The sequence below is a fragment of the Chelon labrosus genome, assembly GCF_963514085.1.
Source record: "Chelon labrosus genome assembly, chromosome: 5".
Classification (NCBI taxonomy): Eukaryota; Metazoa; Chordata; class Actinopteri; order Mugiliformes; family Mugilidae; genus Chelon; species Chelon labrosus.
The window spans coordinates 5,960,543-5,980,561 of record NC_140341.1 but is presented as its reverse complement, the minus strand read 5'-3'; the positions used below and the strand labels follow the sequence as shown (position 1 = coordinate 5,980,561).

At 46.5% G+C, this 20,019-nt stretch overlaps 1 protein-coding gene across 1 annotated transcript; it reads right to left on the bottom strand.

The window, feature by feature from the left end:
- Positions 1-3,131: 3,131 nt before the first annotated feature.
- Positions 3,132-14,540, bottom strand: LOC311488336 (uncharacterized protein). The gene is made up of 13 exons (XM_084544966.1): positions 13,590-14,540; positions 13,242-13,364; positions 12,626-12,819; positions 9,812-11,606; positions 9,502-9,675; positions 8,748-8,921; positions 8,402-8,575; positions 7,293-7,466; positions 6,441-6,614; positions 6,017-6,190; positions 4,044-4,217; positions 3,620-3,793; positions 3,132-3,361 (listed from the first exon to the last, which is right to left on the bottom strand). Exons 1-13 carry the CDS (start codon positions 13,691-13,693, stop codon positions 3,181-3,183), a joined length of 3,789 nt encoding a protein of 1,262 aa, XP_084401092.1. The 5' UTR covers positions 13,694-14,540; the 3' UTR covers positions 3,132-3,180.
- Positions 14,541-20,019: the final 5,479 nt, after the last annotated feature.

Below are 20,019 nucleotides of genomic sequence, written 5' to 3'. Positions count from 1 at the left end.
GGTCCTGCCTGCTGGGCCCCTGTGGCAAAAGTCTTTCAAGTTGCTAGCTCCATCTAGTGTTGAAACTAAATAGTACAATACAGTCCACAGGTGTGTGCCATATTACGCCCAGGGGCCTGTTCCATCTATAAATAAATACAACAGGCGAACTTGGCACTTCATCTCAGCTGCAGTGAATCAGTGTAACTGAGGCTCAGCTACACTTCACTGTAGCTGGCTGGTTCAAATAAAGCCTGTTGCGTTGATAATGATGGTCGGGAGTCTTGTTTATCTCTGGTTTCCACAGTTTTATTTCCTGAACAGGTCAGTCATGGTTTGGCTCGCTGCATCCAGTTGAAACACAGCACTCTCAGGCGCGGCTCTCATAAACTGGCCATGTAAAACCACTAAAATATATAAGAATGTAACAGAAAAATATGTACCTAAACAGGACAGCATAAGCACTGGTCAGTCATGGATTGGCTCGCTACATGCAGTTCAAACACAGCACTCTTCAACACACAGCAAGTTATGTTAGCACAGTAGCTCACTAGCTAGCTAGCTTCCAACAAACATTCTCATAGTGCTTTGTATTGGCAGTTCCACAAACTACAATACATAGTGCACCGGTGGACATACAGTCATTAATCCAGAGTATTTGTACACAGTGCAGTGCTCTGCAACCTACCTCCGGTGCGACTCTCATAAACTGGCAACGTAAAACGACTGTCAGTAGAGTTTATTACTAGAGTAATAAAGGGCACCACTGAAAGATACCACACCATAAATGTACTGCCACATGAAAGTGGAATCTTATACTCAGTAAACACCGTTACATCAACAATAAAGAGCAAAGTGTCGATTGCATGCATTTATTTGGGGAGCACTTACACCAGGGTACAACTGCCATCCGATGAAACCATACAATCCCCTCTGTCTACTTGTGTGCTTTGAATCAGTGACAGCAGGAAGAAGAGACATAGAGATTATTTAAAAAGCTTTTAATACTGCTCATGAATGAAAATACCTTCGTATACCTCAGGTCTACATCTCAGCTATATGACAAATGTATTTTCTTCCATAAATGCACGTAATTTGTAAAAGAAAGACAAATATTCCTTATAACCTTTAGTTTAACCTCAAAAATGAAAGACGCTGCAAACTGGAGATCAGACAATAGAAAACACGATTTACACTTTCTTTGCATCCTCACTGTAATGAAGCAACAAACATATTGTACTACTCGGAAGTCACAAGTTTTACATAAACCAACATTACTTATTATACTACAAATAAAAACACCCCTGACCTACTTTCAGTTGGTAAGTTCATATATGATTGGGGGTCAGCCACAGTTCTGGTTGATCCTTGGGACAGAGAAAAGAAATCAGCATTGGTGAGAACAGGTGAAAACACAAATATGACAAAAATGAAAATAAATTGCTAAATACTCTAAACTAAATGTGGTGATGTGTGTTATTGTGAATTCCATTGTTCAACACCATGTGCTGTCCCAGGCCTGTGACGACACCTTTGTCACAATCATTAACAGGAACACGGTGGAAAGTAACTAAACTATTGAGATCTTGTCTAATTGATACACGGTTGGTGGGAACTACTTTTTCTTCCGCCTGGGTAAGTGCGTAATGCGTAAGTGCAGCGGCACGCTGCTCAATCAATGACTCAATCACTGAGTAAAATTCAGGCTGGCATCTGCAATACCGATCCGCTACAGATACTTTGCGCAAAAACACCAATTGTGTCTGGTAAATCTAAAAACAGTAGTGTATTTCAAATCATAGCTTCATAATGAATACAAAAGCTGAAATAGCCAACGCCAAAGTCCAGCAGGGGGACTCCTGGCATCTGCAAGGGACTGGTAGCTAAAGGTGGATATAGGGAGGCAGCTTAAATTTCCAGAGACCATTGCAGTGACCACACTCAGGCCTGACTTGGTTCCTGTGTCAGAATCATCAAGGCAGATGGTCCCGCTGGAGCTGACTGTGCCCTGGGAAGACCGGATGGAGGAGGCTTTTGAGTGTAAATGGACCAAGTATGAGGAGCTGGCAGGCGAGTGCCGAAGAGGGTTTGCTGGCCAGTCATTCTGCAGGGCTCTCAGGCTGTTAGGCATAAGAAGACTGCACAGCAAGAAAGCCATCAAGAACATCACATCAAGAACAGAAAAGTCCAAATAGATGTTGACTCAATAGAGTCCATAGAGCAACAGGACCAGAAACACATCGGTCTGCTGAGTCAGAGAAACTGAACTCTGGCTGCATCACTGGGAGAATACTGTTTCTGACTGAGCTGCTCACTTCTTCAGCATTTATCTGCAGTCAGAGTCTCTGTCCACACACCTCACACACCGTCCTGTTTACTCCTGGTTAGTCCTGGTTACCACCACCTGTAGAGAGGAGGAGAAGGAAGAGAGGAGGTAAAGGAGTGTTTCCAGAGTCTCCCTTCATCATCAAATCCAGTAGAAAGAGCAGCAAGGACTTCAGTCCTATTCAGAGCAGCAGTGGAGCAGCTGTGGACCTCAGCCAGCTTCCTTTCAGCTTCATGTTAACGTGTTGGAGTGAACCCACACAGACCTGCAGACTTTTAGCATCAAGTCTGTTACCTCTGCAGATTTCACTAATAAACTGCTGAGAGTCCTGAACACTTCATTACTGCACCAACACTTTAGTGATGGATTTACTGCTGCTCAAATTAAACAAAGATCAGCTGACTAATAAACATGGAGTCTGTCATTGAAGAGATCAGATCAAACTAATGACACAAGCGATGACGCTGCTCATGGTTACAAAATGTAATGCTGGTTCTGTGATGTGCAAACTTCAGTCACACTGATCTCAGAGCTGTGATCAGTTGTTCATCATATTTGATGAATGACCACCACTGTCTCTATACATCTTGGAAGGCTGTCAGCTGGAATCCAGCTTTATTTCCTGGACACAACAACAACAGTCATCTTCACATCAACTCAAACACATGATCACAACAAGCTTCTGGCTCATCTGATTTGCTGACTGTTGTCTCTCTCTCTGTCTTTCTGTCCAATCCTGAAGCCTGTCTCAATTCTCCTCTCACAGCTTCACAGAGAAGCTTCAGGTTTACAGATACACTGGATCTTTGATACTAACTGTGTTTAGGACTATAGTGAAGAAAGCAGCACGGACTGACTGGAACCACTCATTCTACTCACATCAGAGTCTCCAGTTTATAGGCTGGACTCTCCACAAGATCAAGAAGCTGCTTCAATCCGGAATACATCAGACTGTCATTGAGACTCAGGTCCAGAAGTTTCAGATGGGAGGGGTTGGACTTCAGAGCTGAGGCCAGAGAAACACAGCTGATGTCTGACAAAACACAGCTCCTCAATCTGAATAAAGGATAAAAGAATCATGAATAATTCAATCAGATGTGTTCAGGTTTTAAATGTGCAGCTCAACATTACTGTGTCCTAACAGCTTTTAAGCTTCATTGAATTTAACCACTAGCATTGGACATTTTCTACAGTTTTTGCTACAAACACTTGTCATTTACAAATATATGGAAGAAAGTTCTGGATGAACATGAATTAGATCCAGTGAGTGATTAAACATGTTAGATCTACAACAATAACAAACAGTGAACTGACCCCAGGGTCTCCAGTCTACAGTCTGGACTCTTCAGAAAACCACACAGCTGCTTCACATCTGAATCCTTCAGACTGTTGTTACTCAGGTCCAGCAGTTTCAGATGGGAGGGGTTGGACTTCAGAGCTGAGACCAGAGAATCACAGCTGATCTCTGACAAACTACAGCTCCACAATCTGAATAAATAAAAAAATATTTTGACAAAATCATGAATAATTCAATCAGATGTGTTCAGGTTTTAAATGTGCAGCTAAACATTACTGTGTCCTAACAGCCTTTAAGCTTCATTGACTTTAACAACTAACAGTGGACATTTTCTGTGGTTTCTGCTACAAACACTTGTCTTGAACTAAAGGACATTTACAGATTTATGGATTTGGTGATTAAACATATCAGATCTACAACAGTAACAGACAGTGAACTGACCCGAGACTCTTCAGCCTACAGTCTGGACTCTTCAGAAAACCACACAGCTGCTTCACTCCTGAATCCTTCAGACTGTTGTTACTCAGATCCAGATGTTTCAGATGGAAGGGGTTGGACTTCAGAGCTGAGACCAGAGAATAACAGCTGATCTCTGACAACCTGCAGCTCCACAATCTGAATAAAGAACAAAAGATGTAGATTAAATCTACTCAGACATGTTTGACTGACTTTGTCCTTCTGTTATTGTGGCTCTTCATCATGTCTTCTGCAGACAGTAATATGTGACAGTGTGAGATTTGCAAATTTCCTTCCAGCAGCTGTGGTTCAGAGAGAATGGACTGATACATGGATCGCAGCAGATTTCACTCCAAATGAAATGTGAATGAATGATGGTGAAACAGCAGGAAACTCAGACACTACACACACCTCAAACACCTGCATCTGAACACATGATCTCATCTGTGTGTGTTGACCAGTAATGCAGCTATCAACATTATAGAGTTATACTGCCTCCTTTCCCTGTCCTACAACCAACATTATACATTCCTCCCTGATGTCTGGCCATATTCCATCATCTCTCAAACTGCTGCAATTACCCCTATAAAGAACCTGGTGCTGACCCCAATAACCTAAATAACTTCTGCTCCATCTCAAACTTTCTATATCCATCAAAAATACTCAAAAAAACAGTTTCAACTCAGATCTATGACTATTTAAATACTTCTAACATGTTTGAAGAGTTCCAGTCTGGTTTTGGTCCATCCCACAGCACAGAAACTAACGACCTCCTCATGGCAGCTGTCTCTGGAATTCTAACTATTCTGATTCACCTCGACCTAAGTGCAACCTTTGATACCATATCCCACAACATCCTCCTTGAACGGCTACCTCTGTTGGCATCACTGACACCTGTCCGACTGGTTTATATCATATCTCTCTCTTGAGTTTGTCCAACTTAAACACTTCAGATCTCACCCGTCACCAGAGGAGTCCCCCAGGGCTCTGTTCTGGGTCCACTACAATTCATCATTTACTTTCTTTGTCTTGGCCATATTTTCCATAAATACAAGGTATGTTTGCACTCCTACAGGGAAAGCCAACCTCGACTATTCCACCTCCTGTCCTTTCCGCCAGTCTAACAGAAATTAAATCCTGGTTCTCCTGCAACTTCTTACAAATGAACAGCAGTAAAACACAAGTCCTCCTCATTGGTTCTAAGTCCACTCTGGCCAAAGTTTACAATTTCTCACTAAACACTGACAACTCCACTGTACCCCCCTCCTCGAAGGTTAAGAGTCTGGGTGTCATCCTCGACAGCACTCTATCTCTAGAAACCCACATCAACAACGTGACTCGGTCTGCTTACATCACCCCACGCTACATCAGTCGTCTTCACCCATCCCTACCACAGAACACCTGCTGTAACTCTGTTCTCTTTGGTCTACCCTCCAAATGTCTCCATAAACTTCAACTGGTCCAAAACACGGCAGCTCGTATCATCACTAGAACTCCCTCCATGGACCACATCAGCCCAGTTCTTCAGCAGCTCCACTGGCTTCCTATATCACATATCACATACTGAATAAAAGATCCTGCTACTTACCTTCAAGGCTCTTCACAACCAAGCTCCATCATATCTGTCTAAACTTAATTGTCTAAAATAGCTTACTCCATTTAACCTGCTTTCCCTTTTATCTTATTTCTATCAACTTTTTAAATGTGCTTTGATTTATATTGCGTTGTATGTGTTATTATGATGATGTTTTATGTATTGCTGATCTATTTAAGCTGACCATCTGAGTGATCTAAAAGGAACCAACAAATACAATTATTATTATTATTATTATTATTATTTAGATGAGTCTGGATTTGTCTTCAATTTGAGGAACAATACAGTTATATATGAAAATAAATTAGATTCAGTTGGTGACTAAACATATCAGATCTACAACAGTAACAGGCAGTGAACTGACCTCAGAACCTCCAGTCTACAGTCTGGACTCTCCAGAAAACCACACAGCTGCTTCACTCCTGAATCCTTCAGACTGTTGTCACTCAGGTCCAGATGTTTCAGATGGGAGGGGTTGGACTTCAGAGCTGAGACCAGAGAATAACAGCTGATCTCTGACAAACTGCAGCCACTCAATCTGAATAAAGAACAAAAGATGTAGATTAAATCATGAATAATTCAATCAGATGTGTTCAGGCTTTAAATTTGCAGCTCAACATTAATGTGTCCTAACAGCCTTTAAGCTTCATTGACTTTAACAACTAACAGTGGACATTTTTTACAGTTTCTGCTACAAACATTCGTCTTGAACTAAAGGACATTTACAGATTTATGGAGTTGGTGATTAAACATATCAGATCTACAACAGTAACTGACAGTGAACTGACCTCAAAGTCTCCAGTCTCCAGTCTGGACTCTTCAGAGAACCACACAGCTGCTTCACTCCTGAATCCTTCAGATTGTTGTTACTCAGGTCCAGATGTTTCAGATGGGAGGGGTTGGACTTGAGAGCTGAGACCAGATAATAACAGCCCATCTCTGACAACCAGCAGCCACTCAATCTGAATAAAGAATAAAAGATGTGAGTTTTGAAATTTTGTAAGTTCTTGAAATCATGTGTTCAGAGCTGAAGAAGGCTCAGAATGAACAAGTTTAAAGTTCATATGTTGAAGACGTTTTGTTCCTTCACAGTGAACATTTTTGGATTCTTGTTCAGACAAACAAAGACATTTGAAGACATCACCTTTAACTCTGAGTGGTATCAAGATGTTTTATTCATTCATTCATTCATTCATCTTTTATACCCGCTTATTCCTGTTAAGGGTCGCAGGGGTCTGCTGGGGCCTATCCCAGCTGTCATCAGGCGAGATCAAGATGTTTTAACATTTTATAAAATAAATCATTAAATAACTGATAGATTCAGCTATAATATAAAATAATTGTTAGTTGCTGGCCTGTTTTAATTTGAAAAAAACTATAAGGTGGAAATCAAGTGTGTCAGAGTTTTAGAGTCAATCATCCGGTGGAGGATTTTTCTTCTTCTATGAAGGTTTGAAATCTGGAGCTCAACATGGCTCTGCCACAGTCAACGGACTAAACCACAGAAGAAGAAAACAGACTTTACCATGAAGATCCTCAGTGTGGATCAGTAGAATATCAGCCTAATGTCTGCAGTTTAGAGTCACCACAACTTTACCATCATATTTATGTCAGCACACAAAGAAAACATGGAATCTCACCTCAGAGTCTCCAGTTTATAGTCTGGACTCTTCACAAGATCAAGAAGATGCTTCACATCTGAATCCTTCAGACTATTGTTACTCAGGTCCAGATGTTTCAGATGGGAGGGGTTGGACTTCAAAGCTGAAGTCAGAGAATAACAGCTGATCTCTGACAAACTGCTGATCTCCAATCTGTATAAAGAATAAAAGATGTGAATTTATTTGCACAAACTCATGTTGTGCAAATACATTTATTTCTGATTCCACTGAAGATTCTCAAGTTTACAAAGAAAACAAACATGTCAAGATGAACTCAAACAAAGCCTCATTTTCTGGAACACCAATGCTGTTTGCTTTGAATATGTCAGTATAATCATCACTAGACTCCACAAGCAGATACTGAACATTTATTAGTTCCAGCCTGATGTGGTGGAGATGATTTTCAGAGATTCAGAGTCAATCATCCAGTGGAGGATCTTTCTTCTTCTATGAAGGTTTGAAATCTGGAGCTCAACATGGCTCTGCCACAGTCAATGGACAGAATAAGTAAACAGACTTTACCATGAAGATCCTCAGTGTGGATCAGTAGAATATCAGCCTGATGTCCGCAGTTTAGAGTCAACACAGCTTGACCATCATATTCATCTAAGCAAACAAATAAAACATGGAGTCTAACCTCAGAGTCTCCAGTCTGCAGTCTGGACTCTCCACAAGATCACAAAGATGCTTCGCATCTGAATCATTCAGGAAGTTTCCACTCAGGTCCAGATGTTTCAGATGGGAGGGTTTGGACTTCAGAGCTGAGACCAGAGAATCACAGCTGATGCCTAACAACCAGCAAGTCATCAATCTGAATAAAGAATAAGAGATGAAGATACAATCATGAATAATTCAATCAGATTGTTCAGCTTTTAAATGTGCAGCTCATTAGCTCACATTACTGTGTCCCAGCAGCCTTTAAGCTTCATTGACTTTTACAACTAACAGTTTCTACAGTTTCTGCTATAAACACTCGTCTTGAACTAAAGGACATTTACAGATTTATGGAAGAAAGATCTGGATGAACATGAATTAGATTCAGTTGGTTATTAAATCAGATCTACAACAGTATCAGGCAATGAACTCACCTCAGAGTCTCCAATCTACAGTCCGGACTCTCAAGAAAACCACACAGGTGCTTCACTCCTGAATCCTTCAGACTGTTGTTACTCAGGTCCAGATGTTTCAGATGGGAAGGGTTGGACTTCAGAGCTGAGACCAGAGAATAACAGCTGATCTCTGACAAACTGCAGCCACTCAATCTGAATAAAGAACAAAAGATGAAGATATTTTCTACAGTTTCTGCTACAAGCACTCGTCTTGAACTAAAGGACATTTACACATTTAGGGATCAAAGTTCTGGATGAACATGAATTAGATTCAGTTGGTGATTAAACATATCAGATCTTCAGCAGTAACAGACAATGAACTGACCTCAGAGTCTCAAGTCTACATTCTGGACTCTTCAGAAAACCACACAGTTGCTTCACTCCTGAATCCTTCAGACTGTTGTCACTCAGGTCCAGATGTTTCAGATGGGAGGGGTTGGACTTTAAAACTGAGACCAGAGAATCACAACTGATCTCTGACAAACTGCAGCCACCCAAGCTGAATAAAGAACAAAAGATGAAGATATTTTCTACAGTTTCTTCTACAAACACTCGTCTTGAACTGAAGGACACTTACAGATTTATGGAGGAAAGTTCTGGATGAACATGAATTAAATTCAGTTGGTGATTAAACATATCAGATCGACAACAGTAACAGTAAACTGACCCCAGCATCTCCAGTCTACAGTCTGGACTCTCCAGAAAACCACACAGCTGCTTCACTCCTGAATCCTTCAAACTGTTGTCACTCAGGTCCAGATGTTTCAGATGGGAGCGGTTGGACAGAGCTGAGACCAGAGAATCACAGCTGATCTCTGACAAACTGCAGCTCCTCAGTCTGAATAAAGAATAAAAGTGAGCTCCAGTGAAATGTATTGTGTGTTTCATCCTGACTCAGAGCAGCAGCCTTATATCAGTCTGACTCAACAATATCAGTTACAGTCTGTGACTGTGTATTTAGTTTTTATGATCGGTGGAGAAGGGAATGGACTGAACCAAAGCAGCATATTTACCAGGACTTGTTGTTTTGAAATGAATAAATAAAGAAAACCTATAACAGGTCCAGTCAGTGAACTGACCTCAGTCTCTCCAGTCTACAGTTTGGACTCTCCAGTCCAGAAGACAGATGCTTCACTCCTGAATCCTTCAGGTCATTATAACTCATGTCCAGCTCTGTCAGATAGGAAGGGTTGGACTTCAGAGCTGAGACCACAACTTCACAGTGAGTCTCTGAGAGTCCACATCCAGTAAATCTGTGATTAGAAAACATATAAATCTCCTGTAAAATCAGATCATTTACATTCTAGATAAAGACTGAATGAGTATGAAACAGAGTGAGGTGATCATTTGATGAACATCTGATTGATTCTGTTAATGATCAGGACTCACCGAGCCTTTCTGCAGTTCCTCACAGCTGCGATCACTCTCTGTCGTCCCTCCTCTGTCGTGTTGTACTGATCGAGGTCTAACTCATCCAGAACCTCCTCTGACATCTGCAGCATGTAGGCCAGAGCTGAGCAGTGGATCACAGAGAGTTCCTTCTCTGATCTGTTCTCTGACTTCAGGAACTTTTGGATCTCCTGATGAACTGATAGGTCGTTCATCTCCATCAGACAGTGGAAGATGTTGATGCTTCTGTCAGGAGACATTTTACTAATCCTCATCTTCTTCAGCCTGTTGATAGCTCTCTGGATGATTTCTGGACTGTTCTCTGTCTGACCCAGCAGGCCTCCTAAGAGTCTGTGGTTGGACTCCAGAGAGAGACCATGAAGAAAGCGAACTAACAGATCCAGGTGACCATTTTTACTCTTCAAGGATTTCTTCATGGCTCCATACAGTAAGTCATCCAGAGACTTAGTGGAGACCTGGTGGTCTTTCCCCAGGAAGTCTTTCAGCACCTCTGTCTTTTTGTTGGTGAAACAGTAGAACATGTAGACTGCAGCCAGAAACTCCTGAATGCTCAGATGAACAAAGCAGTAGACTGATTTCTGGAAGATCACACTCTCTCTTTTAAAGATCTCTGTGCAAACTCCTGAGTACACTGAGGCCTCTGTCACATCAAGACCACAGCGCTCCAGGTCTTCTTGGTAGAACATGATGTTTCCTTTCTCCAGATGTTCAAACGCCAGTCTCCCCAGCTTCAGAAGAACTTCCCTGTCAGCCTCCATCAGCACATGTGAACTTGTCTCATGTCCCTCATAGTACTTGTTCTTCTTCCTCTTAGTCTGAAGCATCACAAAGTGTGAGTACATGTCAGTCAGGGTTTTGGGCAGCTCTCCTCTCTGCTCTGTAGTCAACATGCGCTCCAGAACTGTAGCAGTGATCCAGCAGAAGACTGGGACTCCACACAGGATGTAGAGGCTCCTGGATGTCTTGATGTGGGAGATGATTCTGCTGGACAGCTCTTCATCACTGAACCTCCTCCTGAAGTACTCCTCCTTCAGGGCGTCAGTGAAGCCTCGTACTTCTGTTACCCTATCAACACATGTAGGAGGGATCTGATTGGCTGCTGCAGGTCGGGAAGTGATCCAGACCAGAGCCGAGGGAAGCAGTATCCCCTTGATGAGGTTTGTCAGCAGCACGTTGACTGATGCCTTCTGTGTGACATCAGACACAACCCCACTGTTGTTGAAGTCCAATGAAAGTCTGCTTTCATCCAGGCCGTCAAAGATGAACAAAAGTTTACATACAGCCAGCTCCTCTGCTGTGACCTTCTGTAATGTTGGATGGAAAACATGGAGCAGCCTGAGAAGACTGTACTGCTCATCTTTGATCAAGTTCAGCTCCCTGAACGAAAGCACAATCACAACACTGATATCTTGGTTTTCCAAACCCTTTGCCCAGTTCAGAGTGAACTTCTGCACTGAGAAGGTTTTTCCAACACCAGCGACACCGTTGGTCAGAACCACTCTGAAGTGTCTCCGTTGGTCAGGTAAGGCTTTAAAGATGTCGTGGCACTTGATTGGAGTGTCATGGAGGGCCTTCATCTTGGAAGCTGTCTCAAGCTGCTTCACCTCATGTTGGGTATTAACCTCTTCACTCTGTCCCTCTGTGATGTAGAGCTCAGTGTAGATCCTGTTGAGGAGGGTTCCACTTCCTGTTACATCACTTCCTTCAGTCACATGTTCACATCTCCTCAGACTGATCTTATGTTCATCTAAAACCTCCTGCAGACCAACATCATCTGGAAAAAAGAACCAACGTGAGACAAAAATAAAACTGACCAAATGTTTTGTAAAGAGTTTTTTCTTCTCATAATAACTCATTTTTAGAGGAAATATTAGAAGGGGGCGTGCCAGTATTTGATTGACAACGGAGGCAGCTTGTCTGCAGCTCTTCATCTAACAGCTCACTGTGGTTGTTCGTTCCTCTCTGTAATATTTAAGACTGATCCACTAATAAAATGATGAACATATGTTCATCTCTTGTTTTTAACTGCACTAACAACAAAATACTGCTAATCAGGTGACAAACATTTCCTCAGGCTGTTTCAAAATAAAAGCCTCCTAGTGGCTGGTCACAACAGGAATAGATTATATCAGCAGTAATTAACAAGACTCAGTCATGAGTAAAATAAGTCTGATATGTGAAGTGCAGGGAAAGAAAATAGAAAAAATAAAACTGTAGGAATCTAATGTCCTGCTGTTATTACAGACAGTCTGAGCTTCTGAGCTCACTGCAAACCCTCAATTCATATATGGACATCTCTTCTGTTGAACTGTGACAATCCTGCAAAAGTTTATGGGAAACCACTACTGTCCAGAAAGACTTTGTTCCAACACTGGATGTTTAGTTATTAGCATCAATACAAATGTCAATGGGTTTTTGATGAGTTTTTCTTTCTCTTGGAGCAGAAACTGAAATTTCTGGTTTCACTTCTGTTCTCTACACAGACAGAGAACAAACTGCATTCTGATTGGTTCATACAAACACAGAGGACGCTATCATAAAACCATTCAAAGTGAAATATGAATCTCATTCTTTGGGTTCTGCCTTTTTTGTCCAGAGATCACAGGTCATGAGATCCAGAGCAGATCTGTTTACTGGAGCAGAAACAATACAGTGACATTTCACTGGTAGTTCATTTATAATGATATTTATAATGATCTTAAATCCCCATAATGTAGAACACAACAATGTGTCCGGTCTAAATCAGCAGGTTTCCAGTATAGAGTCCATCAGCAGACAGATGTAGAGTCTTACTTGTTCTGGATCTTGTTCCACACTGGGGACAGGAGGAGTCTTGTGATGAAGCAGACTGGTCCCAGTATGAGGTGATGCACTGTCTGCAGAACCAGTGTCCACAGCTGCTAGAGACTGGATCCTTCAGGACGTCCTGACACAAAGCACAGCAGGACAGCTGCTCCTCCACAGAAACATGACTCCTCTTCCTCTCTCTGTCAACACATCACTACATTCATTTGCAGATTGCCAACATTTGACATCACTGTCCAGAAGCTCAGATGCTCACAGAGAACAGGAAAAGTTTGAATTGACTTCCTTTGATTTCATCAACACCAATGAACTGATTTTCCTATCTGACTGTCTTATTAAACACTGAGCGATCTACCTGTCATTTGCTGTTAATATAAACTCAACACTTCCTGCAGAGACTTCACAGTAAAAGCCTTACATCAAAGAGAGCTGATTATGTCCTTCACTGTTTTAGCTTGAGTTAGTTCAGTCTGAACTGAGCTTAGAAGAGTCTAATAAGTGTTACTGATAGTGAACTGGACTGATCTTTCAGCAGAACATTTCTGCTTCATCCTAAAATCATCATCTTCCATCAGGTCAGTTTACAGTAGAAACAGTCTCTTACTTTGTGTCCGAGGGTCCAGGTTCTTCACTGAAGTCTGGAGAATGTATTTCTTTGGACCAGTCACTCTTCATAGACAGACAGCTGGATACTGTAGACTCTGCTCTCTGTCTGTGGAACTGACCTCTGCAGAATCAATATGTTTTATTCTCATCAATCACTGATTAACTCTGAGATAAAGTAATTTCAGTAACAGTAAACACTACAGCTGCTGCAGATAATGACATGGTTTCATGTCTAATCTTAGAGGCAACAGTCCTTTTAGTAAAAGTAAAGTATAAAAAGTAGTATTTTAGTAAAAATAAATCAACCATCAGAGAAAATATCCTGGAACTGACAGAAATTATTTACTTTGTGTCTGAGGGTCCAGGTTCTTCACTTAAGTCTGGAGGTTTCTCTTTGGACCAGTCACTCTTCATGGACAGACAGCTGACTCTGTCCTCCTCCTCCTCCATCTTCTGGACTTCAGTCAGTCTGAGAGGTAAACCAGAAACACTCAGTGAGTTTACATCAACTTCAGTTACAGTACTCCAGGTTGATCAAAGACCAATGGGAACGTAGGTTACGAATGTAACCATGGATCTGTGAGACCGAGGGATGACCGTCACTACGGTCTAAAAAGGAATGATCACCTTCGTTCTGCCTATCACCGAGACCATATGTCAAAATAGTCATGTCCATGACCTCCGGAAGCGGAACGGCTTGTGCTATAAATAGCAGAGAATGCTTCCGGTTCAGCCTCCTATCCCTGAACGCCTCAGGATGGTCCGAGCGACAAGGATAGTGACGGTCATCCCTCGGTCTCACAGATCCATGGTTACATTCGTAACCTACGATCTGTTTCGACCTCACTCTGACCGTCACTACGGTCTAAAAAGGGATGACACATACCAAAAGGGTCGCGAGGAACCCAGAATCAACTGATAAAACCTCGCTCGGTCACGGACATGAGGGCGGCGTCACCGACTGGAGGTGGGCGAGTTACATCCACCCTGTAAAAACGGGTAAAAGTGCATGGCGTCGACCATGAAGCCGCTGCACAGATGTCGTCTGCTGCTACACCCCTAAGGGCAGCCCAAGACGTGGCTACACTTCTAGTAGAGTGAGCCCTCGTACCTGAGGGAGCCGGTATTCCCTGCGCTCTGTAAGCATGGGAAATGACCTCCACTAGCCAATGCGAGAGTCTCTGCTTGGAGAGCGGAAGCCCCTGCTTTGCTGCCCCATAGCAGATGAAAAGCTGAGAGTGTGCTTTCCTCAAAGACTGTGTACGGGCCAGATAGGCCCTCAAGGCCCTGACCGGGCACAGGGTCAGCAACTTGTCTTGCTCCGTCTGTGAGGTGGAAGAAGGCTGGAATTGAGTCACCTCCAGAACCTGGTTAAGGGACTGTGGATGAAGAACCTTTGGCAGGAAAGCTGGATTTGGCCAAAGCGACACGCTAGCACCTCCTGCCTGCCACCTAAGGCAGTCTTCGCTAACGGAGAGAGCACACAGCTCACTGACACGTTTCGCAGAACAGAGTGCCAAGAGAAAAGCAGTCTTAAGCGACAAGGAACGCAAATCTGCGCCTAAAATAGGCTCATACGGGCCTTCAGTGAGTGACGTTAAAACTGTGGGCAGATCCCAGCCCGGTGCCCGCAAGGTGCGACCTGGACGCAACCGGCGGGCTCCCTTCAAGAACTGGCAAACCAAGGGATGCCTACCAAGGGGACGACTGTCCACACCCTGGTGAAAAGCTGAAATGGCTGAAGCATAGACCTTCACGGTACTGGCCGCCTTGCCCTGATCCAATTCGGACTGCAAGAAACGCAACACGTGTGGCACAGGGCAAGCTGCTGGCTCGAGGCCTATGTTGGCACACCAAACTGAAAAGATCCTCCACCGGAGTGCGTAGCAAGCTCTAGTGGATGGAGCCCTGGCGTTATCCAGCGTGTCCCGAACAGACACGTCTAACTGCTCAGCAACGGGCCCTGCAGGGGCCAGACCCACAAACGGAGGGCCCCTGGGTTCGGATGCCAGATCCGTCCGTCTGCCTGTGACAGAAGATCTGCTCTGCCCGGCAACTGCCATGGATGACCCTGCAGCAGCTGGAGCAGGTCCGGGAACCAAGGCCTCGCTGGCCAACGTGGAGCCACCAGCAGGACTGAGTGGTGGCTCTCCTGGATCCTCCGGAGAACCTGCGCTATGAGCGGGAGTGGAGGAAAAGCATACAACAAGCCTGTCGGCCATTCTTGTGACAGAGCATCCAGGCCCAAGCTGCCCCCCTGCCCTGTGAGAGAGTACCACTCCGGGCAGTGCGTCGTCTCTGCCGATGCAAAGAGGTCTACCTGTGCGACCCCGTACCGCATCCAGATCTGGCTGACGACCTCCACGCTCAATCTCCATTCTCCAGGGAGTGGCCCCGTCCTGGAGAGAATGTCGGCTGCCCTGTTCTCCTCGCTCGGGATGTGCACTGCCCTCAGCGAAGACAGCCGCGTCCAAGCCCAAGTCAGTAACCTCTCCGCCACCTGGAGGCACCGCTGGGACCTTGTTCCCCCTTGGTGATTGACGTAGTACATTGCCACAGTACTGTCCGTCCTCACGAGAACGTGTTGGTGTTGCAACACCGGCAGGAATCTCCGCAAGGCAAGGTGGATGGCCTTCAGTTCGAGGACGTTTATGTGCTCCAACGTCCACGGGGGTTGCCACATGCCCTTCGCGGTCCGTCCTTCCCAGACAGCTCCCCAGCCTGTCAGGGACGCGTCCGTCGAAATGACCCGTCTCCTGTGGGGAAGGCCCCCCAGTGGGACACCTCGGAGCAGGAACTCCCGGTCCCTCCAAGGGCGCAGGGCTCGGATGCAAGCCCGGGACACGCGCAGCCTCACCAGCCTGTCGCTCTTCGGGTGAAGACAGAAGGCGTTGAACCAGCACTGCAGGGGGCGTGCCCTCAGCAGGCCAAGAGGAACTACTGCTGCCGCTGCAGACATCAAACCCAGCAGCTTCTGGACTCTGTGAGCGGTCACGAGACCGCCCATGCGGAAATGACCCAGCATGCCGAGCAAGCTGTCCGCTCTCCGTGGAGTGAGAGACGCGGTCATGCCGACTGAGTCGAGGAGGACACCGAGGAATTCCGCCTGTTGGCGGGGTTGTAGGTTGCTCTTCTTGTGGTTGACCGTAAAGCCCAAGAATTGAATGTGAGCCAGAACTGTGTCCGTGTCGCGTACAACCTGCTGTCGGGAGGGGGCGCAAATGAGCCAGTCGTCCAAATACGGTAGTATCTTCAGACCGCGAGCCTGGAGGGGGGACAAAGCGGCTGACACCACGCGAGTAAAAACCCTGGGGGAGAGTGAAAGGCCGAAAGGGAGGACCTGGAACTGGAACGCCCTGCCCTGGAAGGCAAAGCGAAGGAAGGGCCTGTGTTCTGGGCAAATCGGGACGTGGAAATAGGCGTCCTTTAAGTCCAAGGATGTGAACCACTCCCCCTGCCGGATGGACTGCATCACCACCCTTGTGTGGACCATCTTGAAGGGCAGCACCTTAATAAACCGATTCAAGGGCCTGAGGTCGAGAATGGGCCGAAGACCGCCGTCCTTCTTGGGAACTATAAAATACTTGCTGTAGAACCCAGCGAGCTGTGCGCTGGGCGGCACTCCTGAGATGGCCCCTTTCAGAAGCAACTCTTGAACCTCTTTTGCAAGTACGGACATTAAAACCGGGTCTTGTACAGACGTTACGTTGACCCCTGAAAATGGAGGGGGCCGCCGTCGAAATTGCAAGCGGTAGCCACGAGCCACCGTGGCCACGACCCAAGGGTCTGGGACAATCCTTTCCCAGGAGGTCCGTGACAGTTGGGAAGGACAATCGACGGGCGCCCCCAGATTGCTATGCGTGACCGCTACCGCGGCCCGCACCCCTGCCTGTGCCCCGCTGTCGACCACCTCTACCTCTGGAGCGGGAGAGTGGGGCTGATCTCTGGTCGGGCGGACAAAATCGCCGGTCACCAGAGGCCTGTGGGATGTTTCCCCTCGACGGAGGCCGGGTCGGCAGCCGCTGCCTATATCTGCCTACAGGCGTCCTGCTGGCCGTGGAGGCAGGCTGCCGGCAGACCCGCTGGACAGCGTCCCTCGACACTGCGCGCTCAGCGCGGTCGAGCACATCCTGGGATCCGGGGTGGAAAACATGCCCCGGGGCTACCGGTAGATTCAGCAGCTCCTGCTTGATGTTTTCTGGCAAGGAGGTCTGTGCCAGCCAAACCTGTCTGCGGCACAACACCGCGGAACCCATAGCGTCTCCCACATCTCGTGTCAGCTGGGCGTGGGATGACAGAGCTGCATCCAGCAGGGCCCTGGCGTCCTGGTCGTCCCGACTCAGCGTCCTGCGAAGCCAGAGTAATGGCCAGAGCGTTCCCCATCCGGGCTGCTCGTGCTGCTGCATTAAAAGTACGAGTGGCCAGGCGGTCTGTCTTAGCGCACTCCTTACGGGGGCAGCGTGGGTTGGGTGACACACCGGTAAGGCCCAGAGACGTCAGTGCGGCCATTGATGGCTCGACCGGTGGCATGTCTCCGAGTCCAGTCTCCACGGGGTAAGTAGCTGTTGCTAGCTGGCGGCAGCCTGCATTGAACTGCGGGCGCTGCGTCATCTTACCCCAAGATGACCTCAGCATAGCCGTGTAGTCAGGCGGTACCGGCACAGGGGGTGGTGGGGTAGCACACGGGATGCCCTCAAAAATACCCCCCATGGGAGCCGGAGCAGGTGTAGGTGCCTCAAGGCCCAGGATGTTGGCAGCGCTCAGCACCCGTGACATCAGGGAGCTGACGGGGACCTCTTCAGCCCCCATGGAGCCGTCAGCTGGCACTGCAGAGCCTGTCTGCAGATCTCCCATGAGGTCGTCCCCGCCTCCTGTGTGGTCTGCCTCTGATTGGGAAGCGTAGAGGGATAGCACATCTGCATCGCCCCTTTCCTCCTCCTCACCATGGCTCTCAGGCCTGGATGAGGGGGCACCCTCCTGGCCAGGTGGCAGGGTGTCTGTAGAAGAGCCCTGGCGATCTACCAGTCTGTCCATCTTCTGTGCCAGAGCCTGGAGAACCGAGAGGATCTGGAGCGACTCCGCGCTACCCTCCTCGGTCACAGCAGGTGCCACCGGATGCTCAGCCGGACTGTGTGCCGCTCTATGGGACGGCCTGTGGGGGGACCCACGTTGCCGGCCCCGCTTGTGACTCCGCTTACGGCCATGCTCACAGGAGGGGGGTGGCTCGACAGGGGAATGTCGCCTCTCTCTCCGGCCCTCGCGGCCGCGTATCAGGGCGGCCCGGCGTTGTCTTTCACCCCTGGAGAGGTCACAGGCAGCGCTGCAGGGGTTGTCGACGTCCTCCAGGACGTGTGCAGCCCCAAGACACATGGGGCACTCTCTGTGCCCATCACTGGCACTCATGGAGGCGCTGCAGATCCTGCAGTAGTGGGAAGCCATCACAGGCCCAAGAAGCCTAGGTGGCGTTGAGGCCTGGAGCCCTCCTCGACTTGTCCACCAAGGTATTACGGTGGCCCGCACCAGCGCACGAATGCACCTAGCAGGCGCACACTAGCCCCACCAGCTGCGGACAGGGGTATAGGGCGTGGCGGGGGAGGCGACACAGAGGAGCACCACAGCACCTACAACAGCACGAATGCACTTCAGAAATGAAACCAAGTAACAACCAAACAATAAATCTCTCACTGCCACAGCAGGCTAGAGAAACACAAAGGATTACAGTAATGGAATTACTTACCGTGCAATAATACAATAAATCTCTCACTGCCACAAGCAGGCTAGAGAAACACAAAAAATGTCAGTAACGGAAGTACTTACCGTGTAACAATAGAACAAACAATAAATCTCTCACTGCCACAAGCAGGCTAGAGAAACACAAAAAATGTCAGTAACGGAAGTACTTACCGTGTAACAATAGAACAAACAATAAATCTCTCACTGCCACAAGCAGGCTAGAGAAACACAAAAAATGTCAGTAACGGAAGTACTTACCGTGTAACAATATAACAATAAATCACTCACTGCTACAAGCAGGTTAGAGGAACACAACAGATTTCAACAACGGAAATAATAATTTTTTTTTTTTTTTAGAAAGTAATTCCCGACCGGGAATCGAACCCGGGCTGCGGCGGTGAGAGTGCCGAATCCTAACCACTACACCACCAGCGCTAAATGGCCTGCAGTAACAGACTGACAGGCAAACAAAATTTCCGGCTGCACAATGCAGTAAACACAAAAGATAGCCGGCAGACTTACGAAAAAAACTTCGGCTGCAACAGTAACACACAGAAGACAGCACGGCGGCCCACACCAGCGCGCGAACGCACCTAGTGGGCTCGCACGAAGCCCACGGCTGCGAACAGCCGTAAAGGCACTGTATAATCAATCACAAAACAATTTGGATCTAGCGCAAATGTAACAAGAATAAACCTAAGCTGCAAACAAAAGTTAGCTTAGCTTATGACACACGCTATCCACTCCAATCCTCGGGGGCAAACATGCACCCGTACCACGCAGGTAACGAATTACGTTAAGTGGATCGAATCAACAAGCTCTTACCTTGAGCCGGCTCTTACCAACAGGTCTCTGAGGCGAGAAGGGAAAAGAGGCTGAACCGGAAGCATTCTCTGCTATTTATAGCACAAGCCGTTCCGCTTCCGGAGGTCATGGACATGACTATTTTGACATATGGTCTCGGTGATAGGCAGAACGAAGGTGATCATTCCTTTTTAGACCGTAGTGACGGTCAGAGTGAGGTCGAAACAGATCTGTAGTTT

What these genes read in the sequence shown, in the direction of transcription:
- LOC311488336 (XM_084544966.1), bottom strand. Translation starts at nt 13,693, where the DNA reads ATGGAGGAGGAGGAGGACAGAGTCAGCTGTCTGTCCATGAAGAGTGAC. An exon ending in TGGAGACTGGAGACTTTGAG is followed by an intron (nt 6,191 to 6,440) that starts GTCAGTTCACTG and finishes TTCTTTATTCAG; the next exon opens with ATTGAGTGGCTGCAGTTTGT. An exon ending in TGTAGGCTGAAGAGTCTCGG is followed by an intron (nt 3,794 to 4,043) that starts GTCAGTTCACTG and finishes TTATTTATTCAG; the next exon opens with ATTGTGGAGCTGTAGTTTGT.